We start from the raw sequence: 13905 nt of genomic DNA, 5'->3' as shown, positions 1-13905 counted from the left end.
AAAAACAAAACAACAAAAACAAGAACACAAACGGAAGTATGAAGAATATCATTCCTAAATAAAGCATTCAAAACACATAACTATAACAAAAGAACAATGAGTTATGAACAAAACATGTGAGTATGAACAAATAACCCAATGCACCTGATTTTATCATCACAATAATCTTGGTTGCGCCATATTGACAATGATTTGGGGCAATGTTCAATAAAATGTGCATTTTAGGCAGAGTAGTGGTTATACGCTTGTCAAAACTAAGTGAAAATAGACTTTGAAATTGACAAGGGGGACAGACAGCAGAAGCAAGTGACCTGAGTAAAAGTGGTACACAGAATTCAAAATCTCCATTATGAATTCTGACATATATTTTTATGTATGCTTCAGTTTAATAACAACCGCTCTAAGAAAAACGAGCTCAACAAAAGAAATTCAAACTCAAACACAACGACAGGATTAACTTCTGAAACTTGTTGAACGTCAACGCCAATTGTTTTGGAATAACTACCGGAGCTACCTGCTGGCACATCTTCTTGCGCCGCCATTTATCTTGAATGCTACTTTTCAGGAGTGCGGCAGTTGCTAAAACATGCTGCATGTACTCGTCTTCAAGTTTTCTCTGAAGTGTCACAAACATTAACCACATAACGAGAATACAATTCCAAAGAAGCGTTAAAAGATGCTACGTCAGGTTATTGGCCGATTTGACCCAAAAATTTTGATTTAAAATTCAATTTTGATGGGGGTATTTTGAGCATTTACAAATTCTGGACTTTTCATCTGTAGACAGGCAGTTTTGAAAATCTTGTAACTCAGAGAGGGGAAATTATGATTTTAACCATACTGAAAATACTATTTACTTTCCCCGTATCAAAACAAGTGCATGAGATTAAAAGACATGCAACTTTGCAATTGTAAAAAAGTGCTAGTATGATATTCATAATCAGACAGGCTTTCACACTAAAATCAAACAATGATATTTGTTATCCTTGCAAATCGTGTATTATATCTTTATAACATCATACAATGTTTTTCAATTTCTATGGCACTCTTGGTCAAAAAAAAAAAAAAAAAAAAAAAAATCGAAGAAAAATCAGCCGATTAGCTGAAAAACATGCCGGCCATATCTCGTTGGGCCCCAAAACCACGGCCCCCCTGTGATCCCTTTCAATGTTGGCTCTCACTGAGCAGTATGCGCTTCCATCTATATTGACGAGGGAGATAGGCGAGAAAATGTTTATTGTCACGGGGAAGGGGACAGGGAATGTATATTGTCACATTGCGAATGGGCAGCCAAAGCATTTTGGCCGGGATTGTAGATGAAAGCATCACGACCCTAAAGCGTACCTGAACTTGAAGTAGAGCTAGAAGCAGCATATCTGGACAATGTTTAATGGGGAACCCAAACAGACTCTTGACTTGGTCGTACTTGCCAGCCTCAGCCAGCTTCAGAAGGGTCTCAACAAGATCCAGTGACTTCCTAAAGTTCACAAAAAAACAAAAACAAAAACAAGCCGTTAATGACATGTGGGTTCGAATCCCGGTCATGACACTCGTTTCCTTGAGCAAGATACTTTACTATAACTGCTTCTCTTCACCCAGGGGTATAAATGGGTACCTGCGAGGGTAGAGGTTGATATTGTGTATGAAAAGCCACAAGCGACTTACAGGCAGCTCAGGGCTGTATACTCCCATGGGAGCTGAGAAACATCACAGGAATGTTATCGGCCCTATGACCAGGGCACTAATGTAGTACAGAGTATAAAGTGCTAACACACATCGGTGTATGGGTAAAAACCAAAATTAATAATGTAAAGCGTATTGATACGGTTATTGTGAAATGCACTATATAAGAATTTGTTATGAATTTGTTATGTTATGAAGAGTGGGGGTTAACCCCGGCGTTTCTTGTTCAGATAGCAAGCACCCTCAATTGCAGGGCCCAATTTCATAGCGCTGCTAAGCACAAAAATTTGCTAAGCATGACATCTCTCCCTTGATAAAAACAGGTATGTCAACCAAATTCCCATGTGATTTTTAGGACAAGCAAACAGCAGCTGAATACCAATATCAAGCAATATCCAACAAATGGAAATTTGGCTGGTAATCCTGTTTTTATCAAGGAAGACATTTAATGCTAAGCAAATTTGTGTGTTTAGCCACACTATGAAATTGGGCCCTGGTCTCATCAGGCTTGCAAGCAACAGAGATTCAGTTCCTTTGGTATCCTCGGTTTCATTACCGGAGATTTATAAGACTAATAATAACATTAATTGAACGACTCATTGACTACTCACCATGTGGCCACCTCTCTGTTATCTTCCTCCGGGGGCGCCTTTAGGATGTCTATGACGACAGTATGACAAGGATAGTCAGCGAAGCAGAAGACCTCAGGGTTGGCTAGAGCCAGCTGGATCCATGATAACTTAAGGGTGGAGTGAGCAGAGATACATAACATCAGTATCGACAAGCTTTGAAAAGCTAAGGCTTGTTTTTGTAACAGCTAATCGAGTAGGGCTTCTTTAATGGATAAAACGTAAGCTCTTTGAAACCAAGTCATTACCTGCCCGTCTGTGTTCTTCCAGACCCTGTACAGCACCTCCACGGGGAAGACGTCCGGCAGGCCCCGGAGGAAGGCATTCTTGACGATGCGCAGTCCCTGTACATCGTTCAGCAGGAAACCCGGGTTATCCAGCTCATGGATCACCTCCCTGAAGTTGAGATGGGGAGCCAGGTCCTTGATGACCTCGACAAAGACGTCTACATTCCAGGTGCTCGGCTGGGAGTTGGGGTCTGCTTTGTCCTTGCCGTCACTCCAGACGCTGCTGCCGGTGATAGACTGTGAACATTCACAACGACAACAAATGTTTCAAGGATATGTGTAAAGCCAGGGATACAAAGATCAAGGTAATTACTAAATACCTCAAATAAATGCAAAGAACTCAAGAAAATAACATTACTAGATTACGTAGCATTTTCTCACACCCCTAGGGGCGTATCAAAGCGCTCAGTATTTTGTCCTGCAAGGTATGTGGAGCTACGCTTTTAAGTCTTTCTTTATAGCACCATGACATGGTTTACAAGGTGCTGCTGTGCCAAGCAGACCAGAAACTTTTTCTTTTCTAAAAGTGCACTGGGTTCTTTTATGGCAATACACAACACAAGGGACCAATTGCGAAGGATGTGGCTACAACGTGTTCGAGAAGCAGGCATGCAAGGGCGCTTTTAGCTGCCAGCCACATCAACCCATTATGACCACGGAGCACAGCCAAGATCGAAAGTGTTTGATTTTTTCCTGAGGGAGGAAAACCGGATAGTCTGGAAAACCCTCGTGGCACGGCAGAGAACCAACGCACAACTCAACTCACATATGGCCCCGACCGGGAATCGAACCGGGGTCACCTTGGTGAGAGGCGAGTGCTTTATGCACAAGCCAACAGTGCCACCATCATTAAAGATAATCTGACTGACCTGTAAGGGCATGCTATCTGTGAGGGTGGAGTGTGTTCTGCCCATCATGCTGATGACTCTGGCCACTGCCGATGCAGATAGGCTGGTGGTGCCGAACTGGAGGAGAGATTTACGACACTCGTCCATGGTGGCGCAGCAGCTGTAGCCCATCTCCTGCATCATGTCCGCCAAGGAGCCGTCCATCTTAATTAGGGGGAAAACAAAACACGATTAAAGTTGCATAACCTGAACAAAAATTTCTGTGTAAAGGCAGTGGACACTATTGGTAATTGTCAAAGACTAGCCTTCATAGTTGGTGTATCTCAACATATGCATAAAATAACAAACCTGAAAATTTGAGCTCAACCGGTCATTGAACTTGCGAGGTATGAATGAAAGAAAGAAAAAAAACTTGTCACACGAAGGTGTGTGCGTTTAGATGGTTGATTTTGAGACCTCAAGTTCTAAATCCGAAGTCTCAAAATCAAATTTGTGAAAAATTAGTTCTTTCTCGAAAACTACATTCCTTCAGAGGGAGCCGTTTCTCACAATGTTTTATACTACGAACCTCTCCCCATTACTCTTAATCAAACTAAGGTTTTATGATAATAAATATTTTTAGTAATTACCAATAGTGTCCACTGACTTTAATAGAGGTAAAAAATGCATCGGGGATAAATAATAATCATTTTGATTTTTACCCATATACACTAATGTGTGTTAGCACTGTACATGTGTATACTCAGTACTTTCCCAAGTTCTGTTTACAAAACCACAGGCATATTACTCGGGTGGGATTCAAACCCATGACCTTTGCAATTCTAGAGCAGTGTCATACCAACTAACCACTGAGATTGCTCGTTTTGTTTTGTAAAACGATTTAAGATTTGTTTTGTAAAATGAAATAAATTTTCTGAACAGCACGCACATGGTTAAGCGTCATGCAGAAGACAATTTGTTTTGAAGGGTGGACTGGTTGGGGTAGTGGCATCTTTCCTAGCCTTCCACACCTCTAGGACCCCAGTGGTTGAAGGAACCTGTGTGTTTTCCCTAGCATAACACTATGGTTTTTCCTCCCACATCTAAAATTGCAACTTCCTTCTCTGCTAGTACAGTGATAACCAGAACGAATTAAATGAAATGTAGTGAATTGCTCAAATATTGCATCTTGTGACGCACGCTAGCTAATTGTAAAAGTTACACCTAACTCAAATGCGCACTTGTGATCACCGAAACGACTGCACTAGACAATGATGCCATGTGCACCAGGGCCCAATGTGCACCATGACGATTCCCCGCCTATGTGCAGAATCCAAAAGTCGCCGCTAACCAGTGAAATACGCTTGCCGTAAGCACAGAATTTCCTGCTTCCTTAAGCGCCGATTCTGTGCTTATGGTAAGCAGAGCCATGAAATTGGGCCCTGGTCTATACAAGTTGAGGTACATGTAAGTGAGTTGTAATGGCAAAGCTTACCACTGCCTTGGGTAGGTTGGTATTATCGTTGACAATCCTATCCATCCCGATGTCCTGTGTGTCGCTGTACAGCAGAGGCACTAGAACCACAGGCACCTGGTCTGGAGGAAAGTCTGCAAACAAAGAAAAAACGTTATCACATAAGACGTTGACACAAAAAGCTTTTATTATTCTCCAAAAAGAAGAAACTACATTGCTCAAAAGAAGAAAGTTACATCACCTGAGGCGGTGTTTAAATAAACCGCTTTGGCTTAAAGGCAGTGTACACTGTTGGTAATTGTCAAAGAATAGCCTTCACAGTTGGTGTATCTCAACACATGCATAAAATAAAAAGCCTGTAAAAATTTGAGCTCAATCGGTCATCCAACTTGCAAGATATGAATGAAAGAAAAAACACCCTTGTCACACAAAGGTGTGTGCGCTTAGATGGTTGATTCTGAGACCTCAAATCTAAATGTGAGGTCTCGAAATCAAATTCGTGGAAAATTACTTCTTTCTCGAAAATTATGGCACTTCAGAGGGTGTCGTTTTTCACAGTGTTTTATACCCTTAACCTCTCCCTATTACTTGTCACCAAGAAAGGTTTTATGCTAATCATTTTTTTTGAGTAATTACCAATAGTGTCCACTGCCTTTAAGACCATAGCAACACAAGGATTCCCAAGATTTCTTTTGAGAGGCGGAAATGTGTTTGTCCCTGGTAGGCCCTACTGATTTGGCAACTTTCTTTGTGTACACATTGTATTTACTCTTGAGCCCTAAATGGCAGCCATTACCGCCATTATTGTACTGAATAGCATGGTCTTGCGTAAACTGTATACCAACCGTTTCTTACATGGAACAATGAACGCAACATGTTTGAAACTGGTATCATGTTATACCACCTGAAAGCTATGATCAGCATTGACCGTAAACCATTGCGTGGTCAATCCGATTATTTTTCGCCGAATTATGAAAATTACAGCCTTTACTAACATGTTTACGTCTGAATACACAATTTTCCATTTTGATGAACATTTTTCAAGGGCATCAGGCCAATGACCAACAAAAACCTATAGGTCAAACCATACTGTCAGAACTTGGTTATACCATCCATGTCAACATAATAAACTTAGCCACTCACCTTTCTTGATTGTTTTGAGGAATGCTTCTCGTTGGGGTGCTACGATACCTAACTGATCCTTAGAGCTGTGTAACAGGTGCGTAAGGAGAAGGTGAAGGACCTCTGCAGATACGTCTGCAAGCCCGCCCTCTTGGGGGCTTCTGATGTCTGCGCAAACAACGAAGAAGAAACATGTTGTTCAAAGTATTGTGTTTTTCGGAAAAGCATGACAACTCCCACCCACATTTTCAATTTTTGTAACGAAAAAAATTCATGACCTATAGATGGATTGCTAAGACATCATTGACGACCATCTTTGATGTAAAACAAAGGAACATTGCCCGCATTAACGCGCTGCGCACGACTCTCGGCCAATGAACGCCTTACAGGCATAAATGTTCCATCAAAGATGGTGGCCAAACTAAGGGGCATATTATTTGTATATTACCCATATTATACTGATGTGTGTTAAGCACGTTACATTTGGTATTTTCCCCCTCAGTCCAGTGAAAAGAATGAACTCTCGAATGGCAAATGTTGTGGATGCATTGATGTATTAATAAAAACACATTTAATATTAGGTTGGTAAGGTTGGTAGTAAAACCATTTAAAAAATTTGGGTGCTTTTTCTAACACAAAACACAACTTCCACAGATGTACAATAAACTTCACAATTTGAAGATAATGATAATACAAAGCTTCCCTTAAAATATTAGTTGCTGAGGTGCTGCAGTTTTTGAGAAATAAGTAAAACAATGTCATGAAAATACGTTTTTAAAAGCTAAAATAGTTTTCGTCTCATATGAAATTGTTGTACTCTCAAAAACTACAGCTCCTCAGCAACTAATATTTTCAGGGAAGCTTTATAATAACTATCATTAAGTTTAGTGTAAATCTGTAGACTTTGTGTTTTTCGTTCTACAAAAAGTACATAGACCCTTTGAACAATCTCTTTTTTAAGTAGTGTTGGCTCCGAGGAGAGGCGGTTTATTCTCCTTGACGTTTCAATCAGTCTGCTGTGCCTAAACCGAATCCACTCAGAGCCACCACTACTCACAAAGAGATTGTTTATATGGTGTCACCGTAAACCTTGGTATTTTACAACCATGCATAGCCTCAAGCCTTATCTCACATTTAAAGGCAGTGGACACTATTGGTAATTACTCAAAATAATTATTGGCATAAAACCTTACTTGGTAATGAGTAATGGGGAGAGGTTGGCAGTATAGAACATTTTGAGAAATGGCTCCTTCTGAAGTGGAGTACTTTCGGAGAAAGAAGTAATTTTCCACAAATTTGATTTCGAGACCTCAGATTTAGAATGTGAGGTCTCGAAATCAAGCATCTGAAAGCACACAACTTCGTGTGACAAGGATGTTTTTTTCTGTCATTATTATCTCACAACTTCGATGACCGATTGAGCTCAAATTTTCACAGGTTTGTTATTTTATGCACATGTTGAGAAGACTGGTCTTTGACATTTACCAATAGTGTCCAGTGGCTTTAATACATTCTAACCGCAGCATTCGTGCAGAAACAAATCACTTACCACTATCTATATATGACCGCAATAAGTCTGGCAGCTTGTGTTTAACAAACTGCAAAGCTGCATAAAAATACAAGAAAACAATTTATATAAATCATTTGCTAATTCAAATCTTTTGTTTAAAGTAATATCTTAACAAAACAAAATCCAGCAAAACCTAAAACAGAACAGTTGGATATTTAGTAACATTGATTTCATTTGCAATTATAATTATGCATACCGATTCTTGGTACAGTATAATATATGAAGAAAGGATCAGACTAAATGACTCATCCATCCAAACAGAACGCTGTGCTTGTTCGTCATCTGCGCCTGTTGTGTAGGCCCTCTATGTTGGCAACAAATATCAACACCATGTGAAATGGATGTGATGTTGTGATTAGTCGTGAGCAACGATAGGTTCACCCAACAGATAGTCGCGACTATTTTTGTAGTAGTCACAACTTTTTTTGTAGTAGTTTTGGCGGCACGATTAATCGAAAAGTTGAAAAGACAGTAGTTACGACTCGACTAAGCAATCAATAATCACGACTATGACACTAATCGCCCATGCTTAATTGTGGAAAATGTTTGCCGCAGGCGCAATATAATAAAATTTCCTCTGAAAGGATTGAAGGATTTTTCACGGATGTCTGATGTGTTTCATGAGTAAATTATGCTGTAGTTGAAGGCGGTAGTCGCAACTAAGCAATCAATAGTTGCGACTACGACACTAGTTGCACTAATCGTCCAGCCGTCGATTTCACCAAACTCTTCCTAACTTAGGATGAATTTTAGGAATTAAAACGAATTCAGTTCCGCATCCAAAGACTTTAGGATGCATTGAACCATCCTAACTTAGGACAGGTTACTTGTCCTAACTCGAGATTCATCCTAGCGTTTCGTGAAATCGGCTGCAGGCTTATTACTTACCATGAGATCTGGTGTCTGCTTTGGAGGAGTGCGTGAGAGCTAGACCTAGGACTACCTCCTGCACTCGACTCAGCTTCAAGACTTTGCTGATCTGGGAGAAGAGCTGAGTGGATGGCTTTAGACTCTGTGATCAGAACAGCAATTGAAATTGTTTTACGTCAAATGTAAGTGACATACATGTACATATGGATGCGTGCAGTTCTTTTCTTTTTGGGAGTAGAATTTGAAACTTTGCAACTTTTTTTGTTTTTTTTCTCCACTAATTCTTTTCAGAACCAACCCAACTCATTTAGAGATAGTCTTAACATTGTGTTACCACGCAAACCTTTCTATAAAAGATCAGGCATAATGTTTTAATGTTTTTGATCCTTGGAAAAATATAGGGACAATTTTATAGAGAACAATGGCTTACTTATAAATTATATGCATACTGCATTTTTTAGGCCTCATTAATAAACAAATTTCTAAGGAAAAACAAATCAGAAAACAGACTTAAGTAGGGAGAATATTGTTCATCGCATTGTTTGGAAAGTAAAACTTTGCGATGATAGAAATTAAAAGGAAAATCAGGGGTTGCCCTTAACTTTTTTTTCAACTGGCCAGCAGGACCAGTTGGCTTGATTTTTCACTGGTCTGCCAGGTTTTTGACTGGTCCGTCAATTTTTTATTTTATTTTTGCTGCTTTTAAAAACGTTTTTTAAATGAAAATTTTGTTCACAAAACAGACGCCGGCACTGACCATTCCATACACATAATTGAAAAAAATACCATCAAACTCGTATGCTTCTTCATGGATGTTGCAACTATTTTGATGTCTACTTTTTGTTGGGGGTTTTTCTGGACGAAAGTTGGAAGATTTTTAGAACTTCGGTAAGATGTATTATGTTTATAAATACTTATTAAAACTACAATAATAGGCAATGTTTATACATGATAAAATAACTTGAGCGATCGCACGTAATCCTCCCCACAGTAGATTTGAAGGCAGTACATAAAAAGTTAATGATATTTGAACACCTTGAGTGAATGTTTTTATGTTTTATTCGAGCCTGAAAAAAGTTAAAATAGTAGTCATAGTTCTGTTGTACCGCTGCCGATATTTTTGACTGGTCAGCCGGACCAGTTGGCAAGGTGTTTCAGCTGGTCTGCCGCGATTTCTACTGGCATTTGGCTAAACGGACCTGCGTTAAGGTCGAACGCTGAAAATTAGTTTAACAAATCCTGAGAGAAAAAGACTTGTCCTTCATTTCCTGGTACTTGGAAACATTTAAAACTTCTGCCCAACTGAATCTATGTAAAGAAAAAATAGGGTCGTAATTCACAAATGGGCCTCCGTAAAAAATAAGCATCCTTGTCCAAAGTTTGAATTTTGTTGAGCTGGCCAACAGTTTATAACGCTCCAAAGGCTTTTTCATTCACACTATCAACCTCTACCCTCGCAGGTACCCATTTATACCCCTGGGTGAAGAGAAGCAACTATAGTGAAGTATCTTGCTCAATAATAAAGCCATCTAAAAGTCCTATGAGAACACTTACCTTCTGTTGGTGAAGGGGGTTATCAAGGGCGTGGCACAAAGTACAAACAAAATTAGGCTTGGTAAAGAGTGTAGTACATTCTTGTATCAGTAACTGAATATGCAGCTGTTGGTGAAACACAAATCAGAAACAAAATGTTGTTAAATTAAAAGAATAACAATTAAAGACACTGGACACTAATGACAATTGTCAAAGACTAGTCTTCTCACTTGGTGTATCTCAACATATGCATAAAATAACAAACCTGTGAAAGTTTGAGCTTTATCGGTCGTCAAAGTTGCAAGATAATATTGAAAGAAAAAACACCAGTCACATGAAGTTGTGCGCTTTCAGATGCTTGATTTGGAGACCTCAAATTTTAAATCTGAGGTCTTGAAATCAAATTCATGGGAAGTTGCTTCTTTCTCAAAAACTGCATTAGGTTTTATGCTAATAATTATTTTGAGTAACTACCAATAGTGTCCACTGCCTTTAAAATACATGTCGGTTTGGAAGGTAAACACAAAACAACAATAGGGATTAGCAAGAACATTTATTTTCCCAAAAAGGTTAAAAGCAAGTATCTTCTTGCGAGGTAGACTCTGTTCTTTAGAGAACTGTCTTGCTTTATATACTACTACAGCGAAGTAGATTTTTCGCAATTTGGGAGACTTCTTTTTAACTACTCCCTCGGTGGTGTAAATCTGCCAGGACTACTTCTTAAGCTTTTAGTAGATTGTTATTAACGTCACTACTGCGGAGTCGGTTCTTTATTGGTCTGAACGTTTTGGCTAGGTTCCTCTAGTCATTGTCAGTTTAAAAAGATTGATACAACAAAAGAAATGTAAAAATGTCACTTCACCAAAAAATTAGGTCCCCCACTTTCATTTACACCATTTTGTTATTGTTAGAGAATCTTTCTACCTTAAATTTTTTTTTCTTCCCTTACCTGATGGAATTCTTTGGCGGCAGTTTTACCATCACCGCTGAAGTCAACATAAGAGAAGAGACAACGCAATAGATGCCTGTCCCCCTCCGGCCCCTGCTGGCTGACAAGCTGGTGAAAAATATCGATAAAATCTTATTTTAACATTGTTCTAGGACAATTTTGTTGGTGCTTGGTTGTGACGCCAATCTCCAATGTGGTCAATGTAATTTTTTTTCTTTGTGGAGAATAACAGGCCTGGAATTTCATCTTTGAAAGGGCAAGGCCATTTTCATTTTGCAAAGGGCACTTCCACTGGAAAATCATAAATTTGGGGCCCAAAGGCCAAGACACGGGCCTCCGTGTAATTCTAGCCTGCTTGGTTGTTAAGCCAAGCTCCAAAATACATGTAGCATTAGCAACATTCGGGTAGTCTAGTTGGTAAGACAGGATGTCGGACACTTCGTACCTTTGCCACTTCGCACCCTGGACACTTCGTACCTTCGGGACACTTCGTACCATAACCAAATTGGTCACTTCGTACCGTGGGCGGGGTACGAAGTGACCATCAGCTGAGCCACTTCGTACCCTCGGCCGAGTCACTTCGTACCTTCGTTAAAAGGTGTATTCCTCAATAATTGAATGTTCGTTGAGGAGATATAAATTAATAATACTTAATGAATTATAATTTTTGTTTGAATTTGTGAACGTCATTTTTAATGTGAAATTAATATTTTGTTTAAGTTAATTACCGCCTAGGACAACATCTTCCGCCAACATTTTTTACAAATATTTTAAAGTCAAACAAACACGCAATCGTCAAAATAGCTTCTTGGTCCCAACTAGATAGTAACAGTTGGTTTGATTTGAGTTGGCATTTTCACTCGATTGTAGAATCCATCTCTAGCCACAGCAATAATGACCGCACACAATCGCACAGACTGAGAAAGCTGGGAAACGTTTTATGCAGGAAACGTTTGTTGATTTCTATTTCCAATCAACAGGGGGCATGACCAAACAAGCTAGCTTTCCGATAGAAGTAACCAAAAAAGAAATCTTTTCGGGGACATGTAAAAGAAGACTACAGCAGATACATCTACAGATTCTCCTTCAGTTTTACACCAACAGTAAAGAAGTCATGGATGCGGCAGGGAAAAAGTGAGTACCGAGTAGAAAATTGCCTTTATTGAAGAAATTATTGAACGTAACTCAACAAAAGGGAATACAAGCATTATGAATGTATATTGAGTAGGATGGGGAATGCTTTAGGTGTACAGTACACAGGAAACTTCAGTTCTGGCTGGCTAACGGTCGCAAAACTTTCACCCATCAATGCTGATTTGAATAACATATAGCATTAAAAAAGCCCTAAATATGTGACCCCTATGGCTCACAGGGGAGCCTTATATAGTTTCTAGGTAGAAGTAGCACTAGTCTTCTTAACTCTTTGTGAAATCGACACCAGGAAAATTATAAATGACACTCGGTCTGTTCAGAACATGCTTAGAAATAGTGGAATAGTGACTTACAATTTACTATCAATTCAAAGACAAAAAGGATAACATGCAAATCAAATAATAAAATCAGTGAAAAAAAGAAAAATGGCATTATTTGTTGACAAGTTTGAAAAAAATCTGCTTATTAAATTGCAGTTCAAACAAAAAGTGATAACAAAAACATGTTTTATAATAATAATATGTATTATTTGGAACAAAAAATCATCGATGAAAAATCCATGACTCAGTTAATGACAAAATAAAAACGAAAACTGCCAGAAAAAATGCCAGCAACTTACACGGGATATTTCTGCCACACTCTGCTTGTAGCTTTTCTTCGATAAATTGCCCACAAGGTTCGTGACTTGAGACAAGGCCAACGAGTGGGAGTCCAGATTCATTATTTCATTCTTTCGGATGGATGAAGCCTCGAATTGGCACAAAATCCCAGCCTAGACGACTCTCTGATGGTTTAAGCTTAAACTATGCGCATTAATCGGGAGAAATATAAGCTATAAACTGGAAAAATAGAGGTAAAACGGAGCAACATTTCGCAACATAATGTGAGCTGGTCGCCATTTATAATAATTCTCGCTGCTTGCCGAATAAAATCGTGACGTCAGAGATGGAGAATATTTCTGACAAAAGAGGGCGCTGTACACAAAGACAAGAGAACAGTCAGCGCGAGTAAAAAGTGATTGGGGTCCGCATGTATCTTCCCTAACCGCCTAGGAAAGGGTGATTATTCCGGGTGGGAAAGTAAAGGAGGGATCGGAAATAGCCACCCCTTAAAGGTTATAATGGGTGATCACACGCTGGTTTCGACCAGACTTTGTGTCCCCGAATGCCTGGTCTTCACTCCGACTAACTTTCTGCACAAATTTACTTTAATTTAAAAAAAACTTACATGGCGACAGACCACGAGAGAGAGAGAGGGAGGGGGAGAGCGTGTGCCCGATGGGTTTTATACTGCTGTAGGTATTCAATTACGGTATAAAACATTTCTGCTTAAACTATGGGAGATTTGGTATGCAGTAAATCAATAAAGGCAGTGGACACTATTAGTAATAATTGTCAAAGACTAGCCTTCACAGTTGGTGTATCTCAACATAATGCACACAATAACAAACCTGTGAATTTGAGCTCAATCGGTCATCGAACTTGCGAGATAATAATGAAAGTAAACACCCTTGTCACATGAAGTTGTGTGCGTTTAGATGCTTGATTTCGAGACCTAAATCTGAGCTCTCGAAATCAAATTCGTGGGAAATTACTTCTTTCTGGAAAACTATGGCACTTCAGAGGGAGCCGTTTCTCACAGTGCTTTATACCATCAACCTCTTCCTATTACTCGTCACCAAGAAAGGTTTTATGCTAATAATTATTTTGAGTAATTACCAATAGTGTCCACTGCTTTTAAGCATTGCTGTAAGTTTATCCTCTAATTATTTGGACAATTCAATACTAACGAGCAAAAGCCGCTTTTGGA

General features: G+C 39.2%; 1 protein-coding gene across 1 annotated transcript in view; it reads right to left on the bottom strand.

Moving 5' to 3' along the window:
- Positions 1-12992, bottom strand: part of LOC117289308 (CCR4-NOT transcription complex subunit 1-like) — a 51478-nt gene extending 38486 nt beyond the window's left edge. The window contains exons 1-11 of the mRNA XM_033770377.1: positions 12716-12992; positions 10945-11052; positions 10017-10121; positions 8481-8604; positions 7572-7628; positions 6044-6190; positions 4922-5034; positions 3469-3651; positions 2561-2836; positions 2295-2422; positions 1345-1477 (exon numbers count right to left, since the gene is read on the bottom strand). Coding sequence (XP_033626268.1) covers positions 1345-1477; positions 2295-2422; positions 2561-2836; positions 3469-3651; positions 4922-5034; positions 6044-6190; positions 7572-7628; positions 8481-8604; positions 10017-10121; positions 10945-11052; positions 12716-12817 — 1476 coding nt within the window. The 5' untranslated portion in view covers positions 12818-12992. The remainder of the gene's footprint in view (positions 1-1344; positions 1478-2294; positions 2423-2560; positions 2837-3468; positions 3652-4921; positions 5035-6043; positions 6191-7571; positions 7629-8480; positions 8605-10016; positions 10122-10944; positions 11053-12715) is intronic.
- Positions 12993-13905: the final 913 nt, after the last annotated feature.

This window comes from Asterias rubens, chromosome 4 (genome assembly GCF_902459465.1).
Source record: "Asterias rubens chromosome 4, eAstRub1.3, whole genome shotgun sequence".
In the NCBI taxonomy this organism is placed as follows: Eukaryota; Metazoa; Echinodermata; class Asteroidea; order Forcipulatida; family Asteriidae; genus Asterias; species Asterias rubens.
This window is presented reverse-complemented; position numbering and strand designations above follow the sequence as displayed.